Raw genomic sequence first — 23442 nt, 5'->3', positions numbered from 1 at the left:
TTCTTACTCCACTTTTTCATCCTGCTCACACATTAGCATCACATGAGTCACAGCGCTGCCTGTGGCAACACACTGATGCCTCTCCAAGTCAAACAATCAAAATCACTGAGCACAACTGCAGGGCAGATACTTGCTGTACCTGCTGCTCCAGGTCCCTCCACTTCTCCCCCTCTGCATTTTAGAGCAAGGCTGACCATCTTCCCCCACCCAGTCCTTCCTATTGTGCTCCCTTTTGTCTTCTGCACCTGACACTTGTGCCATCCCTTTAGCTTTAAAGTAGCACTAGGTAGGAGTATACACATGGCCCCAAGAACAGTAACTCAAATTGTTGGAATTCACATAATCCCATGGAGTTGTGAAGACGCCAGCCTCAACATTTCAGCAAAAACAGAATCAAAGCAGTATTAAATAGAAATGTTGGACTCCATACAGTCACTAATAATACAAGAGATATCCATGAGGCACACTGACCTCTCTCCCTAAGTCAAACTGATAATGTTGCCATTCCACTTGGCTCTTCTGAACATCATCCCAAAGGGAACTGCCTTAAGTTTTATCAGTGTGATTCATTTTCAAAAGCAAAATACTAGAATCACATATGCCGCCTGCTTATCAATTTTGCAGACAGTATAAAAAGCAAGGAATTAATGTAATGATTACAAACAAATGGAAGAGATAACACTATACACAGGATTTTAAACTGATTGTTTTGGAATGAGAATCATTCTGCCCACTAAGCTGCACACTCCTTAACAGTCCCAAGCATCACCTACATTGCTAGAGGGTAAAAGAAATGAAATGTAAAGAACAAAAGAGGAATTGCAGTAAATACACACTAAAGAGAAGAATTATGAAAAACACACCAGAGAACAACAAAAGAAAACGTGAAGGGGAATATAGGTAAGATCAGTGACTTAATAGGAAAATTTTGAGCAGTTGCTCCAAGTGGTGTCCACAGAGAGCTGCTATTCACTTCACGCTGGCTCTCCTCGTTTCCAGCTTCTAAGTTCACATTGAAAGAAGCTAAAAATACATGAAATACTTTCCAAGTATTATTTTCCCATGTAAGCAATTGGTAGAAGTTGTCACAGAGATATTGTCCTCTTGCCAGTGAGAAGGGAAATACTATACAAGAAGTTGTAGTCTATGAAATCACTTGTCTCATGCACAATGCAGCCGAAAATATGGGGAAGCTTGAAAAGGCATTATTTTAGCTACAAGTATTTCCAACTGTTCCCCTCTTTCAGTAAGGCAATATAGGAAAATGACACTTAAATATGAGGATCTTATCACCTGTGAGAAAAGCTATATTCTGCAATACTCAGGAGCATAATATGTGTGCCATTTCTAGCAATCAAGCTTTGATATTTCAATGAGAGGGAAAAAAAGACAGGAATGGCAAATGCCTACAATTTAGGTGTACCATCTCCTGACAAACTGAAATTTCACAATGCTGCAGATTTAAAACATAAATGGTACTGCTTTGAATTCAGGACTGTCCTTGCCAGTAAATTCAGCTCATTACAAAAGTAAAATAGGGGAAGGAATGGGAAAACACATATTGAAAACCATCCAGTTCTTTCTGTTAAATGTGAAGTATAACAGGCTTTTTTATGACATGCCTTCCTCCAAAAATAGCAATGATTACACTGCTCACCTCCCACACCGTCCACCCCCCTCCCCAGCTTGGCTTTTTTTACATGTAGAACACTACACATTCTCAGTCCTGAGGAAGGAGCCAAGAGGACTCACTCCATTGCCCAGTACCCAAACTACAGAAAAGGAAGTAGGGAGGCAGGCGACTCTAATTTCTTATAGTATTAAATAATTTAAAGCTGAAGTGACAGATTTTGCAGGAACTCTGAAACCCACAGCTTTCCACAGTTTTGGAAAGACGCTGCAAGTCCCAGCAGTGATAATCTGCCAATTCCAAGGCACATTTGTGAGCAAGACTTTTTTGTCTTCCAAACAAACACAACGATTATACAGTCTATTCCCTTCACAAGGATGAGGCAGGGGAAATGTTAAGATCACAGCTGCTGCAGCAGTGGAAGCTGCAGCTGCCTTGGAGATTGCAGTGACTGTGTAGCCTGCCATGCAATTGAGGGATGCTACTGTGCTACAGATACTGTTCCATTTGGGGCTTTTTTCATGAATGGAAGAAACCTGAAGTTTTGGCCTGCTGTAGTTAATGAAAAGTCTTGCAAATTATTTTGCAATACTCCACCTAAGTTCCAATTCAGCTTAACAGCTTTTTTACCACAACTTCCTAAGTAGCTATTTAAGAGAGCTGTATTCTTGAATAATATTTTCTTCACACCTCCTATGACATTTAGTTTTCAGAATTATCACATTCCTATTGCCTAGTCATTATTTATTTTACATATGAAGAAGTACATACAGTGAAAGTAGGATGGAATCAGAACCATTTCAAGCAACCTACATCTGGAATGAACTTACCTTTATGAAATATGATTAGGCTTTTTAATAGAAAAAGCTAACATGTCTTTTTACAATGACCTAAATTTCACTAAAACTAAGAAAGGATCTATCATTACTTTAAGATATACTGTACAATAGCTCAGCTTTCCTCATTATTCTAAAGAATCATGCCTGGCTGATGTATTTATTTTGTAACATTTAACTATAACAGAAAATAGATGAAGTTCAAATGAAAACACTGTTTAGACTATGTCAACAAAGCATAAACTAAATGAAGTGATTCTGCATTGACTATAAAAACATATTTGCTAATATTAAACTTACTAATGGTTATCTATCAATCTACCACAACATGAAGTAATTCTGCATCTTAAGAACTGCGTTAAAGCAGCAGACACATGAAGTTAGATGTGATTTTGCAAAACAGCATCATGGAGTGCACTTTATTGCTGTTTTATCATTAGTGTAAATAATTCAACAAACCCATGAAACCTCCTGATTACTTGGTTTTTTTTGTAAATTGCAAGTCACTAAAGGGCTTTCCACCCAGACAGCGAATGCTTACTTCACACTTGCTACCAAAAAAAATCAAATATAATAGTATCATGTATACTGAAACAACTGCTTTGTTATAAAGAGAGGGCTTCAGAAAACCAGAAAAAAATGACACTGCTGTAAAAACCTGTAAGCCTTTTACTCTCAGTTCAAAGACTTAACCATTCTTCTACAACAGACTGAAGTTTCATATTCATCTCAGCAAATCAATCCGCTAATAGGCATCAGTCATCAACACCGAAGTAAAATCTGCCACATGAAACAGCTTTGATGTGATTGAAGACTCACACATAGTCGTAAGCATGACAGAACAGCTTAGCTATTAAAATGTTTTATCCAGCAAAAAACTGTTCATTCTAATTGACTGAAATACTCTTTGAATGCTATTATTGCAAGGCTACTTCACTAAGCAGCGCCTTGGTACACAGCCACTTGACTTATATCTTGAGATCCAGCACAACCACATCAAATCTTGTTAGAGTATTTTCTTACACACACTTTTGTCAAGAGACCAAAACAATAAAGCTGACTGTCATTTTTACTACCAGTTGCTTAGTTAATTCAATACCGAAACATACTGGGATTCATTATAAACGCTGCATCCAATCAGCCATTTCTATCAATCTTTCTTTTTAGTTCAGTAACAGAATGAGACCTACTAACCACATCAGTTGAGATGGGTTGGCAGGCCTGGGTGGAAGCTATTCTTCTGCACTGAGCCCAACCCCTCGCCACGAGAGGTGCGGTAGCAGGGATTCCTTTAAACAGCAATGTGCAGCCCTGGCCCAGCTCCAACACTGACCATATGTCACAAGCTGACAGATAAGAAGGCCGAGACAGCCATCTGAAAACAACTGTACACAGCCCCAGCCACCAGACAGTGAGGGTTTCAAGGTCTACCTCATCATTCATTTCAAAGCCGACTTTAAACATACCAGAAGGAAATATACTTGACAAAAAAAACACAAACTGCCCCCTCAAACCAAACCAAATCAAACCACAACAAAATGAAACACCCAAACCAAACAAGCACACAGTCATTATCAGAAAGTCTATATGATGCTATACTCTAACTCAGGAAGTGTCCATTGAATATCAAAATTAATTGCAACAAACACAGTCAGAAAATTACTAACAGTTTGTCCCTATAACACTCTCTTTCCTCCATTATATTCACAGTGTATTAACAAGTTGCAAAGAAAGGAACCAAATATACCCAGCGACTGCCACTAAGATTACATTTCACAGAATCAAAAAAAATATTACTGATTTAATATCTGAAATGAAGCATGATTTGGTATTTGTCCTGTATCTATTAATGCATCACAGAGTTCATCCATTTATGCCACTACTTTGGTTACCAGAAAGTATGTCATATCAATTATTTATACGTAGGCAACATATTATCTCTCAGGTCTTATTCCAAAATTACTAAATTATCAGCACAAAGGAATAACTAAAATTTACTTCAGTCCCCTATGCAATTTCCACAGATCCACACATTTAATTTTCATATTCCAAATCAATAAAATCCAGGTGAACTTACCTACAGTTCGGAGGAGGGTCTAATGTAATTTCTGCAAGTTCTTTCTGAATTCTTTAAAAGAAAAAAGAATACTATCAGGACTTTTTTTTTCAATCTGTGTTTTTTCAACTTTATGAACATTTTTACATCAATCAATAGTAACAAAATATAATTCTTAGAATTTCTGTCTGAAAGTCTATCTATATTGTTTCATGAAACTGTGCGAGAACATGCAGAATAAAAACCAAATATTTTCTGAAAAATGAACATCCAATATGGAACAAATGCCATGAGCAGCCACCTAGAAAATCACACTTTTTCCACAGGTCAGGAATCTCAGCTCCTTGGCTCACTTACACAATTACTAAATATCTCATATACCCTCTTTCTCTATTTCCCCTCCAACTATATGTCTTGCAGTTCTTGCCCTCCAGAATATTTAGCTTCTTAATAATGAATATTGTACTGGCAGGGAAAAAAAAACCCAGCTCAAAGGAAAATTGCCCAGAATAAGCCCACCCAGGACTTCACAACCTCCTACATATACTGGGGGGCTGGTATCAGCTTCCCCCAAAGGGAAGTGCTCCAGCTCCCTGGTCAGCCTGGGGACCTGCTGCTGGACTTGCTCTGATACCTGCCTTCCTTTTACTGAGGGGATACAGTTGGGTAAATGCCATCCCAGACACAGTCTAATGAGAGCTCAGTAAAGGCAGATAAATCTCTTTCATTTGTCTGTGGACTATGCTTCTGTTAATACCTCCCAGGAGGCAGCCCAGCCTTTGTTGCTGCCTCACACTGAGCCTGCTGTCTGCCAAGGCCCCCACATCCTTCTGAGCAGACACGATCCCCAGTGTGCATCTGAGCAAGGGGTAAGTCCTCCTCGCATCCATGGTGTTCATTTGTCCTTGCTGAATTTCATGAGTTCTCTGTCAACCCCCTCCTACAGCCTGGCCTGATCCCTCTGAGCCGCAGCCTTGCCCCGGTGTGTACAAACTGCTTGTCATCTGAAAACTTCTCAGTGCACTCTGCCATGTCCTCCAGGTCACCAATAAAGACATTACAGGCATCCTGCCAGAGCTCTTCCTCCAGGGAGAGCAGCTTCGTTGTTAAGGATTTCTGGATATTCCCAGGCTGACGCTTCCCAGCCAAGTCCTTGAATAGCTGATCTCTGCCACAGCTGGCAATGGGGGCTCTTTTCCCTTACACCAGCATCTGCATCAGAGCCAGCATCTTGACCTCTGAAGAAATTTAAGTATGCAGAATACGATACAGAGCTCCCAAAGGAACTCGTAGGAGTTTACAGTTCCCAAAGACTTGCCAGATTATGATGCCATAAGCAGGACTGTGAATGCCACCTTCCCTATAAACTATAGCCAAGGCTTCTTCCACAGGCTACTTTAGTGCAAAAACATAAATATGTAGAAGGAGGAAGGAAAATAGAAACAATTCAATACATCTTTAGCAGTTTTTTTCTTGCCTTCTCCTTCACAAGATTTCATGCACAGAGCAGATTGCTATTTCTATTATTCCCTACACTAAAAAAGAAATAATAACACTATAATACCACTCAAATTCCTGAGATAGGTGCTCAAGCCACAAGCCAAAGGTTCAGGCCTGACCTACACATATCTTGTTAAAAACGACTGTTATCCATTTTGCATATAAATATAGGTAAAGAAAATGGTTCATCAAAATAAGCATTCAGGTATATTGGCATGTATAAAATAAAAAAGAGCAGTTTAATTCTTTATATATTGCTACAATCCAAACACAATCTTGCATGTTTAGGAGTCTCACAGCCACTATCAAAATTCCCCTTATGCCACTATGAATTGATTTTATGGCTCTAATGAATAAATGGACCAACAGCAGTAGAAGAACTGGCCTGAACCAGGAACTCAAGCCTTTATCATTCACATTCTGAAATAATTAGGACATACGTGGGTAAGATTTGTAGGCAGAGGTAATAATCATTTATTAAGACCTGATGACAGCATTGAAAAGATAAAAATACTCTTCCAGATGCTTAAATTTTCTTTAACTTCTATGCATATAAATGCAGGCAAAGTAAATAGCTTATCAAAATAAGCATTCAGGTATATTGGCATATAGAATATAAAATGCCCCTGCATGTACCAAATGCTCACACTCAACTTGCTGCCATCTCAAAACTTTGGAGTGGATTTGCCATATCCTCCAGGTCACCCCATAAAGACATGACAGGCATCCTGCCAGAGTTTTAACTCCAGGGAGGGCAACTTTGTTGTTAAGGATTTCTGGACATTCCCAAGCCATGTCCTTGAATAGCTGGGTGTATATACCCTACATACACACAAACACACAAGGTTATTTCTGTAGAGGGGAAGCAATTTCATCTTTACTTGCTTTTTCTACTCATTGAGATGTCTGCACCTCCAGCATATAGAATTCCTCCAATAAATATCATAACTTTTTTATAAAAACACAGGCACAGTCCGCTTAATCAAACACAAAATCATTGTAGTAACACTGAAAGTCACCCCTTTTTAATTAGTGAATTTTAAGCACAAAAATATTGTTTTAAAAGTTAGCCCATTTGAAACAATCCTAACAAATCACAGCTTTTAGAAGGGAGATCTTATAACTGTGAGAATGCTTAAAATATTTCTTCTGTATATTACAAAATTCTGCCATGATTTTGAAATTTATACACAAATACACAAATTCAAACTACAGAAAACCTAGGCTGCACGGAAACTTCAGTTTTGTGGTTTATGAGTTGTTTTGCTTTCTCAGCCTTTTTTGAAGTTACAGAATGATGGCATTGCACTTGTTTTTGGTGTCAGAGATCATTCCTTTGTTTTACATATAGTAGTAAATATAGTTAATATTTCATGGCATTAGAGTGAGTATGAGGCACATCAAGAATGGATTGACGACTACAACAACTTCAGTCCTAGATCAAAATCTTTACATTCTTCCTGCTAAATCCTAAAGCACGTTCCTTACCTTCTGAAAACAAAAGTCTCTGATTTTCTCTATCTGTTCTAGTTCAAGCCAAAACTTCTAATGCCAAGAGCACTAAAATGGCCCTTTATCAAGCTATTCTGCGATTGAGCAGACACAGACAAACCACCTTTCTGCCTCAAGATGTAAAAATTGATCAGATGGTACTGTCTATTAATGTTCAAAAAACATCATTGCTCTTGCAAACATCTAAGACAAAGATGTTTAATTCATTATCATTTTTATACAAACAAGATAAACGTATAAGTACAATACTGTCCATCAATTGCTCCTCAGCAAGCTGTCCATGTTTATTCTCCTGCTCTGTGGTGTCCCAAACTAAAATTAATTCATACACCTTACATTTCTTTTCTTGCAACCTTAATTTACCTTGCATTCATGCTGAGAGCTCATTCATAAACAGTTTCTGTAGAACAGCTGACACGTAGCTTGTTCACATGTCACAGCATTCAACGTTACAATTAAATCATCGGACAGCATCCCAGAGAGCCTTGCACTGATAGAGACCTCCAGTGTGCGAGCTGCCCTTTGTCTGCACGTGCCCTGGCACTCGTCTCTATCCCCACGAGCTGCCCTCGGAATCTGCCACAGGAGAGGACGTGCCTCATTTCCTTCGCCGACCACAGAGGATTCACTGCGAGAAAATGCGGCCTCTGGCAACAAAACATTGTTTTTCAGGGTCCTTTCTGGCATCTATTTCTTTGGATATTCTGCCTCAATAATAGTCATGTTTAAAAATGTCAGAGAGGGAAAAACCCTCTATATTGAAATAATTACATATATCCAGTTTATATTTAAACTAGTGACACTATGGTTTATTACATATTGGACAATGGGGATGATGGCAGGAGGTGAGGCCCTTGCTGGTAATCAAAGCCCTGGGCTGCACACATAAGACATTTAATTTGCAATGTCAGATCTGATACTTTGTTTGGTCTTAGAGAAGTCATCTGACTCTTGTCTCTCATGTAAATACACACACATATATAAAAAAAAAATCCCTCACTTTAACTAACAAAAAAGAACAAACACAGTTGCCTTCCAGTAATGGTGCAAAGGTTAATCTACTCGTACATTCAGAAGCATGAAAGTACATTGTGGATTTCAAATATTATTAATTCTCACAGACACATATTTACTACTGTACCAAGCCAAAAGGGACTGAGTTATTTCCTTCATGGAACAATTCCCTAAAGCTAAGAAAGATGTGAACGTGTTAGAGAATTTCCCAACATTATTAATAGGAAATGAAATAAAATAAAGGACCACATGACAATAAACTCTTTTTACCACATCTGCTTTTCTAAACTACATGTCTCTCTACCCATAAAAGCCAGATGAATCAATAGCTTATATCAAAGAATATACTACTTAGAACATATTTAAAAATGCAGTCACTGGTATGCATTTAAATACTAAATAAATTGTGACTGAGCAGGAAATTGATCTAAAGATGGTTAGGTTCATACTGGAAGAAAAGATATATTCTCAGCTACTTATTAAAACATAGATAAATGACAAGGATATTTCTTGTAAGAAAAAGCACTCCATATTTTGCCGTCATATTCAACATGCTAAATATCATTTCCAGATTCTGTGATGAACCTCTCAGAAAAAAAAAAAAAAAAGATGGGGGGCGGGAAATACTCAGTTTTGTTGAATTTCGAACCAATTTAATTTATTGCTTATTTGCTCCTCCTTAAGGCTGCAACTTCTCTGAATAATTAAAATATTACAACTAAAGTTGTACAACTACAGCTCACAATTTGTTGCAGGCACAGATATTTATTAAAAAATGTCAAGACTGGCCATAAAGGTTTACAGATTTTCAATCAGCAACTTCAGGAGCCAAGCAAAACAATACATTTATTTGTTGAGCTACTATGTCAGCCAAGAATGGTTACACTTCTCTCAATCCAAAGGTCATGCTAAGATTTGCTACTTAAGAGGTAACAAGATGCCTGCTGTTTTCAAGGACAGCAATTCAATTCCATGTCTGAACTGTAATTGTGATATGCAGCGAGTTTCTCACTCTTGACATGTTGGGTAAGAAAGGTTGCTATTTAAGGTGATGCCCTCTGGGTGAGGAAAATTGAAGGACCAGTACACTGCACGACATATGCTGTAAGCTATTACACCTGTACAGCAGCTAGTCCTGAAGTATTAACAGAGAAGGACAGCATGTGATGGCATTCTGCCTTCTTGATGCCATCCACTGCAATGCTAACAGAAGAAACTCCATATCTCAATACCAAGAATCTTACTCAAATAGAAATATGAGTGGTGTCACACAGCCTCTGTAATGAGATCACCTTGGAAAGCAGTTAAGCTGCATGAACAGTATATTCATACACAAGACAGGGAGCAGTTTACAATTACACAAGCAAAAGTCAGCACACTGCTAAATCTTGATTATTATAAAACCTCATGCTACTGAAAATTCTTTTACTGACTCCATAAAACTTAAATGAAAAGCAAAAGAGGAGTCTTCCAAATAGAGATGCACAAACCTTCCTCCACATACAGTAGGTATCATAATGCAATCCAAAAAGAACTGCGGCTAGAATTCCATGCGCACAAAAAAGCTTTCCAGGTGAGAAAATCTGATTTCCAAACTCAGGTTAGAATCAAGCCTGTGGTCTGTGACTTCAGCTCCAGTGAACTTGCTGGTGTTCGAAGCTTTTAAAGAAATTAAGGAATCTTGACAAAAGCCACAATTGCGCTACACTCTATTGTTTGAGTGTTTTTACTGATTGTTTAGCAGCTGACTCCTTTCACCATAATAAAGGTACCAGAATAAGGCCTTATAAAACCTGCACTATTTCTCATTCATAATGAATTAAAATAACAATATTACTATGAAGATCTTTCATAACAGACTACTTTTGGAATATTTATTACATATTAAGGGCTTTAAGACATTTTTCCTTCCTTTATGCTACACCCCTCCTTTTTAGCCTCTAATTTCTGATTTGGCTTTCTTGAGACATAACTGATTTTAATTAAAAAGCACAGAAACAAAACCTGTGATATGAAAACCTGTCCAGATTAGAGAAGGTGAAATTCCAATTCTAACACTATGACAAACTACTGAATATTCAAAAACAAAAAAAGGGGAAAAAGTTACACAACTAAAAACTCCCATTACTACAACAACTGTTTCTGTAATCCTTCCAGAAAGGGCTGCAACAACCACCACTCCTAAATTACATTTCTCTTCAAAAATACTGTACACATATCTACACAACTATTGTAAGTCATGTCAGCTTTTAAAACATAGAATCAAATGTATATTTCTAAAATGTATAATCAATATTACTACACATGTGAAACTAGCTTTAGAGTCTAACTGGCAAATGTACTGAAGTCAGCAACTGATGGCATAATTAGTTACAGCAGAACCATAAGCAGATATGATTAAACTTTAAAAGGTTTAAGTAATTTTATCGCTGTAAAATGCTTGTTGATAAAAGCTCTAAGCTTTGAAGATACAAAGCTAAGATTAATAGACCAATTTCTGACATATCATTATTAATTTTTTAATAGGATAGTGTCCACAGGCCCTTTTCAGAATTCTAGCATCATTACACCAGGCATTGTACAAAGTTCACAATACACAGACTGCTTTCTAAAGATGCTGGAAACTGTTTTTATGACCCTAAAAGTCATGACTAATCCAATATTTCTAATATTTAAAAAAAAATAATAGCAGGAAGCGGACGAAAGAGAAGAAGACCAGAAACCATAACGGCTGTGAGGATTAACTACATTAATAACATCATGACTTGTAGTGAAAGCTGGGTGGGGTTTTTTTCCCTTCTTGTCATAAAAGGAAACACAGGCAAGTTTTGCTGGTCATTCTGCAAGTGATATGATCAGGTAATCTCCTAATAGTGTCACAGCAGGGATGTGTGTCCAGAAAGTATTTCTCCAGGGAATTAAAAATGAAGAAAAACTAGCTGTAAGAAAGGAATCTATAGCAGAAGAAAAGCATGACATGACAGTACCTTACTGGAAAGACAAAAGATACTTTAGTATCTTTACTAAAGTATCTAAAGATACTTTAGAAATTGATTGAATTGGTAAGGGACGGATTAAGGCAAAACAAAGACTCAAATCCTGACTAGATGTATGCACATGTTTATATAGTATTATTTACAGACTCTGACTACATGCATATGTTATAAATTATGGCAGCAGGGGCTTGGTGCTTCTCCTTTACCACAGCACCACAGTGGTACAACTCCAGTGTTTTCCCTTGTAGTTTACACTACCTTGGACTAGCAAAGCAATGAGATCTGGGAATTCTGCATCAGGACAGTCTGCAGAATTGGTCTCTTGTCAGATTATTTTATGAGTGCTTTTTAACTTCAATCACTATACTCCCACTTGCCCAGACTTACAACCCTATGTGTACTAGCAAAGCAACACTAAGCTGTAAATTCCTTCTGTCTGGTCCCAGCAAGACAATCATTATCTGGAGATGGACATGATAGCATAGAATAATTTAAATAGCTATTCTACAAACCAACCTTTCTTCTCAGTCAGAAAAGGGAGGGAAAACAAATGGGTATTAAAACAGATCACAGTTTAAAGTAATGAAACCAACATACATTTGTTGTTCACTCAAGTATTTCTGACCTGACCATCTGGGAAAAGAAAAGGCAGTACTTCATGGCAATAGGTATTATGGTAGTCCTAACATGCTGAGTTACTGAACTGTCTGAAATGTTTATGGCTAATTAACTTTAAGTTACACTGACAAGTTTCAACATCAGTCATACATACATATACAGAGATATATTTTATAAGGCTACAAAACTGTCTGAGTTTTATTAGCAATAAAAAAATGTCAGCTTTTATCATGCAAGCAACTATTAAAACCATGTGAAAGAGGCAAACTGAGAAAGAACAGGAAAAGTATACAGATCTCATTGTTGTGACCAGTCTCAAAAGGTTATTACACTGATACATAATGTTATAATAAAACAATCAGAAAATTAATATACTGAGTCACTACATGGATCTGATGGCCAGCTGAAAGAAGAGAAAGGAAGAAACAACCAGGAGAAACACTGTACCTTTTAGCACTAGTTGACAATTTAGCAGCTGTTTTGCTTGATATTTTTCCCTCTTTTTTCTTGGGTTGAACTTGCTCCCTTTCTTGTTCCTGCTGAACACCTTCACGCTGATCTCCATCAGAGCTGCCTCCACTGGTGCTTGGACTATCATCCACTCTCTGCCCCTCTGTAGACATGGCAGATGCTGCACTGAACAAAGACAAACGACTGAAGTTAGTTTTTTGAGAAGAAACTGCCTAATTGTATTTCTTACATGCTTAAGGAAAGAACACATGGGATACATGTCTTTGTCCTAATAAAACACTTGTGTCACAGTAGTTCAGTAATCCTCGTACTGAAGAGTTTTGCCACAAGCATCTTAACAATATTCCAGGAGCTGGCAATTTTAAACCCTATACCACTGCCACCCCCAAAAAACCCCAACCAACCCACAACCAAAAACTACAAAACAAACACACAAACCAATCCCCCTGCCAAACTCTTCACACACACACACACATATATATATGAAAACCAGAAGTTACTGAAGTTAAGTGGGAAACATAATCCTGCAAGTGTAAAACCATTCACTGTGAATTATGCTTTCCAACCACTCAGCAACACCATCAGTTAGCTGTCCCATCAACTATGCCACCAGTTCAAATCTACCACAGCTAGTTAAAAACTGAGAGTTATTACTATCTTAGGACTCTCTGTTATCCCATATGAAATAAATCTGTGGGCTCATTCCAAGTGTACAATGTGGGTTTCCACATTACAAAATCCACATCTTGGCATGCTTGATGGAAACGCAGAACTGAAATGCTCTAAAACAGGACTGCTTGTGTTTACTAAAGTGGTGAGCATGTTGGTAGAGGATATAACCAAGTTTTTTTCCTGACATTTCATTCAGGCAACATGAGGCAACAAACTTGTCAGAGAACATGAGCAGCAAGAAATCTCAGCATATTTCAGAAGTCAAGTTAATGCTTTATTCACACACTTCTGATACTAGTTAGCTATTTTAATGTCTTCCTTCATTTTAAATAGTATAACAATACGCCGACAGATGAGGAATTACAAGCCCACTGTTACAGCTGTCATGACTTCTCAAACTCTCAAACTGTTCTAATGAAGGACAGATGTCCATGAAAAACCCTTACTGAATTTGCATATCAGTCAGTGGCACTGACTGATTTTAAAAAAACAAAAACCCAAAACCAAACAAAACCCCAAACCAACAAAACCAAAACCAAATTAAAACCAAGTGAAACTCAGGTATTTCCTTTAACTCCAAATCTGTACTTTATATACCAGTGTTATATATCCTTCTCTAGAGATTTTTAATAAAAAGCACACAGGCCTAAATGTTACTTGCTTACACCCACACAATCCCCATATATCTGGGTGGTTTTCTGATCAAATCTGTCTGAATGAAGAATTTGCTCTTTTATACACAAAGAGTTTCAAATTGCTGTGAACTTCGACTCTCTTTTCCTCTTACCTATGTACAGACATCATCACAATTAAGAACAAAACTATTCACCTTGACTATTATGTGTTTTAAGACTCGCTCAAGGGAGAATAATGAGATTTCAGGCTCAGATTCAACCATGCTTGTTCTATGGATTAAACAAAGTTCATCTCCCTGTACATATTTATGGAAAGAGACAGCAAAGGAAAAGTAAATTAATATCAATGCCAACAAGGGCTATATTGAAAAGGATGCTTTTTAAAAAGGCCTAAGTGTTCTTATTACAGAACAGAAATAAATGTACTCCTATACTGAAAACCCTTGCCAAGATCTAATACTATCACATAATACACACTATGGAGTAGAAGAAATAATCTCTTTAGGCATTATTGACACATCCAACTAACTTCAGGAGGAATTACGTCTCTTTTGTCTATCTTGTGAAGCTATACTGAAAAAGAATTCTGGAAGTATGGCTCCCCTTCAAAATGTTTAGGCATTAAAACAAACAGCAATCAATACCAAGTGATAGATATGTGACTAAAGTTTCCCTTCATCAGCTTAAGGTGCATTTTTGATTTTATAACAGAAAATAGTATTTTTGAATCTAAATATATATAAATACACAACACCCAACCTGCTTATTAAGATAACTGAAATAATGCAGAGTTTCTGTCTTAAAATTAAAATACAAAAAATGTCCACTCCTAGAGAACAATTTCTCCTATAGTACAGCTACAACAATACATTTAACATAATCCATAAATTTACACAGGCTGATGTTCAGATATTTAAATCCAGGTTGTGAGATTTCAAGGTAAAGCAGCAGAACACTTAGAGGTAATAAACAACAAAAGTATCACATTCTGAAAAGTCAAAATATGCAACTATAATGCAATTTTGGTAGTAAGTACCCATTTTCCTTGCTTCCATATAAAGCTAAAATACAACCTCATCTCTTTTTATAACACCTAATGTTGTCCTTTATTTGCCCTAGATTTTACTTCTGACCTTTGCTTAATACATCTAATTTTAAAGAGAAAAATTCTCTCTTCACAATGTACATAGGCTTTAACACTGCAGGCCAGAAAGTTAAAAGCATATTTAATAATGCTTATATGCATAGGACATCTGCTATTAATAATCTTGGCTATAAATATTACTATTATCCAAAAAACAACTGTATTCGCTTCATAAGTTCAGGTTACTATCCAGCAGACAAATACTGTAACAGTAGCCCAGAGCATATAATTACTGTAACATGTAATGCCAGCATTTACAAGAGGAAAATGTTTAAATCTGTCATTTGCTGTCTGGCTAGTTTCTGGGGGAGGGGGGTGTTGCTGGCTTTTGGGTGTTTTTTTCTTTTCTCCTTCTGTCCCTGTTCCTCTTTCTAACATCCACGCAACTCTTTCTATTCCCTCTCCTCACAAAACCTGCAATTTTAGGAAGTTCTGTTCAAGGGATGCTCAATACCGCGGTAAAAGCGTGTTTTAAGGGGTCTGAAATTAGACACTTCTAATGGGGTCAAGCTTAGAAGACACACAAACATATGAACAAGTAAGAGAATGGGGGGAAAAAGTCAACTGAGAGGATGACACTGCCAAGAAAACATTTTGCTGCCACTAATACAGACAGAAATACAAGATACTCCTTGAGCTGTGTGTTTGCAAGTGTCAGGCAGGGCAAGAGGGGAGACACACCATGTCCAGGTTCCCGGCTGCCAGGCTATTCTACATTCAGCCGGGGGTTGCTAACCTCCCTGCTGCTGTGCAGAGAAAAATGAGCAGAGGGGGCAGAGGGAGGAATGAAGGGGGACTTAAAAGTCTCTGTCTTAACGTGAGATGAATCAGCACCGAGAGAGAGAGATCCAAGTGTAACTACAGCTATCAGTTTGAAGTGAAGGGTGTCCAAAATATTTTGCTTTTGTCAAATATATCCACCGGCACCTTCCCTTTCCTCCTCAAACTAAAAGCAAAACCAAACCCACAACAATAAAAACAAACAAACCAACAAAAAAAAACAAACAAACCAACAAAAAAACCCAAAGACAAAAATACCCCAAACCACCAGTCGTTATCAGATATCACACAGCACCAAAAAAAAAAAAAAAAAATTTAAAAATCCACCAGTCGGGGATAGCAAGATTCTGGCAATGTGCAGATGGGTCCCAAGGGCGGCAGAGCTAGTGATGATGTCTTTCTAAAGTGCTCGTAATTTCCTATAAGCCAAGATAAATTGAGTATTTCTGCAGGGTCCACCACGAGCAGCAATGGCAGCAGCCGCCTCACTTCATCTTCATTAGGAACCATAAAGGGCAAAAAGACCTCAGCATCGCGGGACGGCAGGCAGAAGGAGCCCGGTCTGTGCAAGAGGAGGGTCCGCCACGGAGAGGGGCACCCGGAAGGATGGGACGTGACGGGACGGGACAGGAAGGCAGCCCCGGGCTCCCACGGCCCCGCGTGGGCACTCTCCGGTCGGGAAGCCCCCGCCGCACGGAGCGGGTGGGGGCCACGAGCATCCCCAAACCACACACCCCCCGCACTCCCACGGCCCGGCGGGCGGCGTCCGGGCCGGGGTGAGAAGTAGGAGAAGACCGAGAAGAGGAGGAGGAGGAGACTGAGAGAGGAAGACGTCGGGGGCACATGCGGGAAGGGAGAGGGTTGGGCTGCGGGCTCCTTGGGGCGCGGGGGTGGGGGCTCAGTGCCTTTCCCGAGGGGTTCCAGCCCGGGGTGCCCAGGGCGGTGGCGGGGCTGTGGGATAGCGCATCCCAGGAGGCTCGGTGGCGGTGGGGACAGGGGGTGCCCCAGGGGCGCAGAGAGTACCGCGGGGACCATGCGGAGCGGGGGTGGGGAGCGGGGGTGGTCGCTGCTCCCGCCCGCAGCAGGGCGAGCAGGACAAATGGACACGGAAGAGTTGCTGAAAGGGTGTGGGGGTGCTGAGGAGCAATGGAGGCTGGATGGAGCCTGGGGGAGCGGGGAGCGCCGCCAGAGATGCCGAGGTGGCCGGGGGCGGCGGGGGGGCGGCCGGGAGGGTTGCTATGAAAGGGCACGGCCGAGGATGACAAGGGGGGCAAGGGGGTACCAGGCAGCACCGGGGGCATGCGGAGAGGGCAGGGAAGATGAAGGATAAAGATAGAGACCGAGGGTGGCAGATAAACGTGGGGGAGAGAGAGGGTGCTGCCGTGGGGGAGGGATGGCGAGCGACGGGGGGGTAGGAGCCCAGCGGGGGGAGGGGAGGCAGACGGGGAGCTCAGCCGGGGCAGAGGTAGGTGTACCTCGGCAGAGACGGGGGGAAAGCCGCCGCTACCTGCAGGCAAGCGCAGGTCTCTCTTTCGCTGGCGCCGGGCACAAGCTGCGGGACAATCCGTCGCGGTCGCCCCGACTCCGGCCGGGCGCGGGGCTGGAAAGGGGCTGCAGCCGCTCACTGAGTCATGAGCCCGCTGCCCCGCGCTCCTCGCTCTCGGCTTCCTCTCCCCTTTCCCGTCTCTCCCGAGCAGCAGCGACAGCCGCCGCCGCTCCTGCCCCCGCTGCCCGGAGAGAAGTGAAGCCGCTGCCGCGCGCGCGCGCGCACCCCCGCCGCCGCCTCCGCGCGCGCGCGCCCCCACCCGTCCGCCCGGCGCCGCGCGCGCGCGCCCGCCAGCCAATTATCCCGGGCGCTCGCGGGCGCCGAGGGAGGGGCGGGAGGGCGGGGGCGCGCGCGCGGCTTCGGCAAGGGGGTGGGGGGGGGGGAAGTGACGGGATGGGGGCGCGCGCGTCCGCGGGGGCTGGCGGAGGCCGCGCGCCGCCGGGCACGGGGGAGGGGCAAGAGGCGGTGGCGGGAGCGCGCGTTAAAGGGAAGCACCGGGGGCTGGGCGGGGTCAGCGGGGCAGAGGAGGAAGGAGGAGGCGGGAGGGGATGGGGCGAGCCGGGACCTTCGGCCGGGGACTCGGGGGGGATGGAGGTGAGGGTACCCGGCCTTTCTCTCCGCCGCCGCCGGGCTGCCGTGGGCCCCCACGCGAAAGTCCGGGAGGTGGAAGGGGCGGGCCGGGACAGGGCAGGGGGCGGCGGAGGCCGGTATCAACTTTCTCGGCTCTTCTCGTCTTTTTCGGCTCCTTTGTTCCCCTCGGCAGTTGCCCCCTCCTCCGCCCCCTCCCCGGTCCGGCGGCCCGCAGCTCCCCAGCCCTTTGTCTCCGCGGGAGCGGCACGGGGGGACGCGGCCGGTGCCCCGGGCGGGCCGGGACGCGGTACCTGGGGAGGGGCCGTGCGAGGGTACGGGGTGCCTCGGCCGGCCTGCCGCCCGGGCCCAGGCCCTGGCACTCGGTGGCCACACTTGGTGTCACCGTGGTAGTTTCGACCGCTGCGCGGCATCAGCACGGCGGGGTGGCACAAACCGCCCCCGGCCGCTGGCGGCCCCGGTGACGTGCAGCATCCCGGCTGGAGATAGGCGCAGTCGCCTGATTGTGGCCAGGTAAATGAACCTCACCTCCCACGCAGGCAGGCATTGCCTCTGTGGAAAGCATCGCAGTCAGGAATGGGAGAGGCCAAGGCAGAGCCGCGCTTAAATGTTAGTTGTTTAGTGGGAATATTAACGTGGAACAAACCAAACCTCCAGCAGAACTGGCTGTCAGGTAACCCCGGTGCGCTGGGCGATCAAACACGTCTGTCCCTGTGCCGACCCTGCTGCTTTAATCTTTACATAATATGCTTAGCTATGTTATGTAAACTATCACCTCAAACCTTTCTTCCTCTAACAGAGAAATATACCAGCTAAGGGCTAAAGGGGTAATGCCAAGTCAAAATGTTTTCCCTCTTTTAACAACTAAAGGGAGTTAAAAAAATAAAACATGTTCTTACCATCCCACATGTAGGAGGAAAAGTTTCTCCCTGCTTGAGCTGTGAAGTATTGTATTTTTCCTTACTTATGGTTGAGGTGTAGGTGGAGCTTATGCCACCAAACACACACAAGTAGAGAACTTGAACCACTACTGAGATATATATGGATTAGAAACATCATTGATACCTGCTCTTGTATTATATCCAGATAGCATACATGTTTTTTGCAGTTTACCTGTATGTAAAATTGATCATATTCTTTGTTGAGAAATTGTTTTTAAATTACTTGGTTTGTTTCCTCTTTCTATTTCTTTGCTAAATAATCCCAGTGATATTTTCACCCTAACCTAAAAATACCACAGTCAGCTAGTTCTACCTATTCTCTGTGCATTTACAAGATATTTTCTTGCTTGTGTTGGAGAAAAGCTCCTAATTGCAGCTAGGTGGGTTTCTATCTGCTAAGCATACATCGACTTCTCAGGAGTACTAATAATGTAGTAATTAATAGAATATGAGGTGTGAAAATCCTTCAAAAAATGCAAACCTCCTGCAAGTAACGCTACTCATTGTGCTGAAAGGTGCACTGCACACTCTTAACGTCATGGTTCTCTTTTCTAAAATCACTTAAACCATGCTTTTTCCTTTCAGTCATTTGAAAACAGACCTCCTGAAAACCATCCAGGAAGTGATAAAATTAAATTCTAAATGATTCTTCTAACCATATTTCCTTAGTGTTTCTCTGACAGCATAAGGGTGCCTTAAAAGGAGGCACACATCGATCTGTGTTAACTCCTCGGCCCATCTCAGGATGTCTCTGTGGTGGCAGTTCATGGTGCTTCATTACAGATCTTTCCTGCTAGGATTTGCAGGAAGTACAGAGAAAGAAGCTGAGTGAATAGCCTAATTGAGACAGGGGCAGGATGGGGCCATACAGTGTCCCTGAATCTGGGTCATAATTTCCCAGTGCCAAAATAATCAAGGGAGCGCTGAAGTGTTTCAGCACCGAGTGAGAGGTTTGAGTCATCACGAGTCAGGCCCTGATTTTTTTCTTTTGGTGTGTAACCTCTGGCCCAGAGCCCTAAATGGTTGGGCTTAAATTAAGGACAACTAAACCAGGCAGAAGGTTTGTGCTGCCTTGTGAATAGAACATACACACTGAGGTGTGCCCTGTTTTAAAAGCAGAGGTTTTGAATGAGCCCTACCTGTGCAGTGTAAAGGGAGTAGGGCAGGGTAGTCAGCTGCTCCCATTTTTATCCTTTTGACCTTTCAAAATGACATGTTTGGCCCTCAGATGTTAAAGGTGGCATAATATTGCTCAAAAATCCTTTGCAAGACTTTTCTAAATTTGGATTATATAGGTTGAGTGCTGGCCCTTTTGAAGTGAGTGGCAATGCTTCACTGTTAGATTTCACCCATGCTGGAGTGCTAAGGCACACAGTTACACTTCCCCCTTCCGTGCTTAGTTTAGTGTGGTTTCTAAAAGGTGACACTATTTACACCACCAGACACATCCAAAGCAAGCAACATTGAGTTCTTTACTCTCACAGGGACTTGGAGCTTCCTTGCAGAGACATGCTGGGGTTCATCTCACCTGGCACAGGCAGTCACGCTTTAAAACTATTATGGTTAAGGACACTTTTGTTAAGGGCTCTTGATTTGAGTGTCTGTTATAAGGGCAGATATGTCAGTCAAAATCTATGAAGTTGGAGAGCAAAAAATCTATGAGCAAAGTTTCCATTTAGAAGTGTTTAATTTAAAGAAGTAATAATCTATTTAGATTTTTCATTTTTTTTACATTTTTAGCTATACTCAATTACAGTGAGTTTTATCCATTTCTGTTTAGTTAAAAAAATAGGGAAATATTGTTCCATGTCAAAAAAGAAATAGGAAAATGCAACTTTGATTTTTTTTCTGCATTTCTATTTATGCACTACTGTTCATTCCCATTTAAAAGGACATGTCATTTATGTATCACTGTTAAAGTCATTGAATGAGCGCCATTGTCAAATTGTAACTGGTAAAAGGGATTTGGTTTTCTGAGGTAGAGAAAAGATGAGAAATCTCAGCTGTGGTACAGGTGAAGACATAACTATCTTGTGATAGCATATCTCTCTTTCAAAACTTTATTATTTTATATTAAAAAGTGAGATGATAATATTCATTCGTCCATGATGTGCCTGATTGTTACATCAATCTTTTCCAGCCAAGTCCTAATGAGCTAGTTTGTTTCATCCATCTGAACTATTATCAGCAGAAGTTTGGAGGAATGGGGACAAAGGTGCCTTTATTCATTTTTTACCTGATTCCACTTTCCAGCTCCGCGGGAGCTGTCAGAGCCTGTGTTGTTCCCCCCATCTCTCCCCTGCTGGGAGCTGGGCCCCGTGGGGCTGTTTGGATAGTGGACAGCAGGCAGCTCTCAGCAGCAGGCCCTGGTCTGGTCCTCCATCCTGAGCTGTGCTGGGGGCACAGAGTGAGGAGTTTCTGCAGTAGCTTTTTGCTGTTCAGGATTCTTCTCCCATAGTTGGTTTTCCTTACGGCACAAAGCTGTAAGGACCATTCAGAGGATCAAGCCTATTGTCTATTTTTTTCCCTCTTTGGTAGTTCTCTTTCTCCTGTTTGTAGATAGTTTATTCTCACAGTGCATCTATTTTTTTCTACGATCTTGCTTTGCTTTTGTTGTCATGTGGATGAATCCCACTCTGTATGCTGGCAAATGTAAACTGAAATTCACAGGTACCCTGATCTCTGAAGTGCCAGCTGCATTTGAAAACGCAGTATCTGAGTGATTCAGGGATCAGGATTCTTCTTTTTGTTTCTCTTCTATCAGCATGTGGAATAAAGTGGCATAGCAAAGCAGATATCTGCAGCAGAAATTTGAGTTTTCAGTTAATTGTGTATGTCCTCATCACGTAAAAAATGACATCCTATATCAAGAAAAACATTGGTCGAATCCTGAACACTAAGTAAGCCTATTATTCAAACAATGCCTTGACAGAAGTCTGTTTAAGGTATTTTCATGGCATTCTGAAGTAAAATGATTGTGTGAACACAGAGGCAAGTTACTACTAGCCTGACTTCTTTATTTGCTCTACAATGCTGCAAACCCCCAAATCATTAGCATTTATTCACTCTAATATTTTCAAGCCATTAAATACAAAAGGAGTTGTAAGTTGTGTGGCAAACAGCTTTTAAGGTCTCTTTAATTCTAGCCTAAAAAATGAAGAATTTGCAGCTCCTCCTCCCCTTTGCTCAGAAGCAGAACTGCTCCCACTATCATTCAGCTGGAACCAGAACAAACAACTGGGACAATAACCATGTGGCATCAGAAATCCTGGTGGCTCTCTGCTGCTTTGCTATCCAGGATTGTAAAGAATAAAGATAAAACGTATTAGGAAGGGATAGGAGGAAGGTAATAACTTGCTTCCGTGTCCTTAATGAAAGCCTCTATTTTTGTTTAAGACAGGGAATAAATTAACTGCAGTGTCCGGAACAGAGGTTTGTTTCTGTGTGCTGGTTTAGAGCCTCACTTAGAGCCTAACTGCAAGAAAATTGCACAGGATAATTCCACGATAGTTTCACGGAAACAACAGAAATTGTTGACAACTGAATCCTAGACTAAGCTGCTGCTTTAAAAATCTCGTATTGCATGTACTGAAGGGAAAAATCTTTATCTCCAGAGCTATTGTAATGCATTGACCTGTAACTGGAAGAATTCCCTGCATTGCCTGTCTTAATTCATCACCATATGTGGGAGAGAATGTTGAAAAGTGAAGATAGGTTAGAAAAGAAAATTGGGGTGTTTTAGATGTTACTTCCACACTGTTCAGCACCTCCGCATTCCTATTATTTTCTGTTGGTTTCATAACATCTTAATTCACAGGATTAGAGCTTGGTTTTCTGATTAAAGATGGGTACAATTCTAAGGATCTCTGTGGTTCTGTTGGGAAAGTTACATCTTTACAGTGAAAAAGAAGCCGTGGGCACTCATGTTCCCTTTTAATAAAGTTAAGGTTCCAGAAGAATGTGGGCTAATGTTCTCTATGTTTAATGCATGATTAATGCATGCCTAGGGAGTAGGCTCTGCATCCTCCACAGCAAACCAAACCCCATAAGCAGGCTCGTTCAGTCCCTTTAGTAGGAGTGACCAAATGCATCTCAGGAACCCAGTGGACCACAATCAGTGTAAAGCAGACTGTCTGCCTCATGCAGGGTGGAAAATACCCATGTTCTCTACCGGGGATTCCCCCAGGGAAGTGGAAGTTCCCTGCAGTAATAAGTCAGACCAGTCACATTTTGCACTTGTTTCCTGACCATCCCAGCCAAAGAGCCTGATTTGGGCTGTAATTGGAAGGGATGAAGGGGAATGTTTGCAATTTTATAAACCTAAATTCATCCTTCTGCTTTATGGAATCTTATACATAACTGGTGCCAATACAGCAGCTGCCAGTGGCTAGGTCCAAGGACAAACAAAGGGAGAAAAAATCAAACATTTTTGTCTCATCCTTGGTGGTAGCTATAGCAGGGAATAAATGGAATCTCTTGCGTACAGGTCTAGGCAGAACTTGG

The 23442-nt window shown here is 41.5% G+C and overlaps 1 protein-coding gene across 4 annotated transcripts in view; it reads right to left on the bottom strand.

Annotated features, from left to right (window-relative positions):
* Positions 1-17610, bottom strand: part of LOC132073561 (ubiquitin-conjugating enzyme E2 E2) — a 201862-nt gene extending 184252 nt beyond the window's left edge. Inside the window, exons 1-3 of one of the 4 annotated variants that reach the window (XM_059472672.1) lie at positions 17372-17610; positions 12610-12798; positions 4544-4594 (exon numbers count right to left, since the gene is read on the bottom strand). In XM_059472672.1, coding sequence (XP_059328655.1) covers positions 4544-4594; positions 12610-12785 — 227 coding nt within the window. In that variant the 5' untranslated portion in view covers positions 12786-12798; positions 17372-17610. Of the gene's footprint in view, positions 1-4543; positions 4595-12609; positions 12799-17339 lie in introns of all 4 variants that reach the window. The other 3 variants (XM_059472687.1, XM_059472662.1, XM_059472679.1) reach the window with 3 other exon arrangements.
* Between the last annotated feature and the right edge of the window lie 5832 nt (positions 17611-23442).

Source organism: Ammospiza nelsoni, chromosome 1, assembly GCF_027579445.1.
Source record: "Ammospiza nelsoni isolate bAmmNel1 chromosome 1, bAmmNel1.pri, whole genome shotgun sequence".
NCBI lineage: Eukaryota > Metazoa > Chordata > Aves > Passeriformes > Passerellidae > Ammospiza > Ammospiza nelsoni.
Note: the sequence above shows the minus strand (reverse complement) of the source record. Positions and strands in the feature narration are given on the sequence as shown.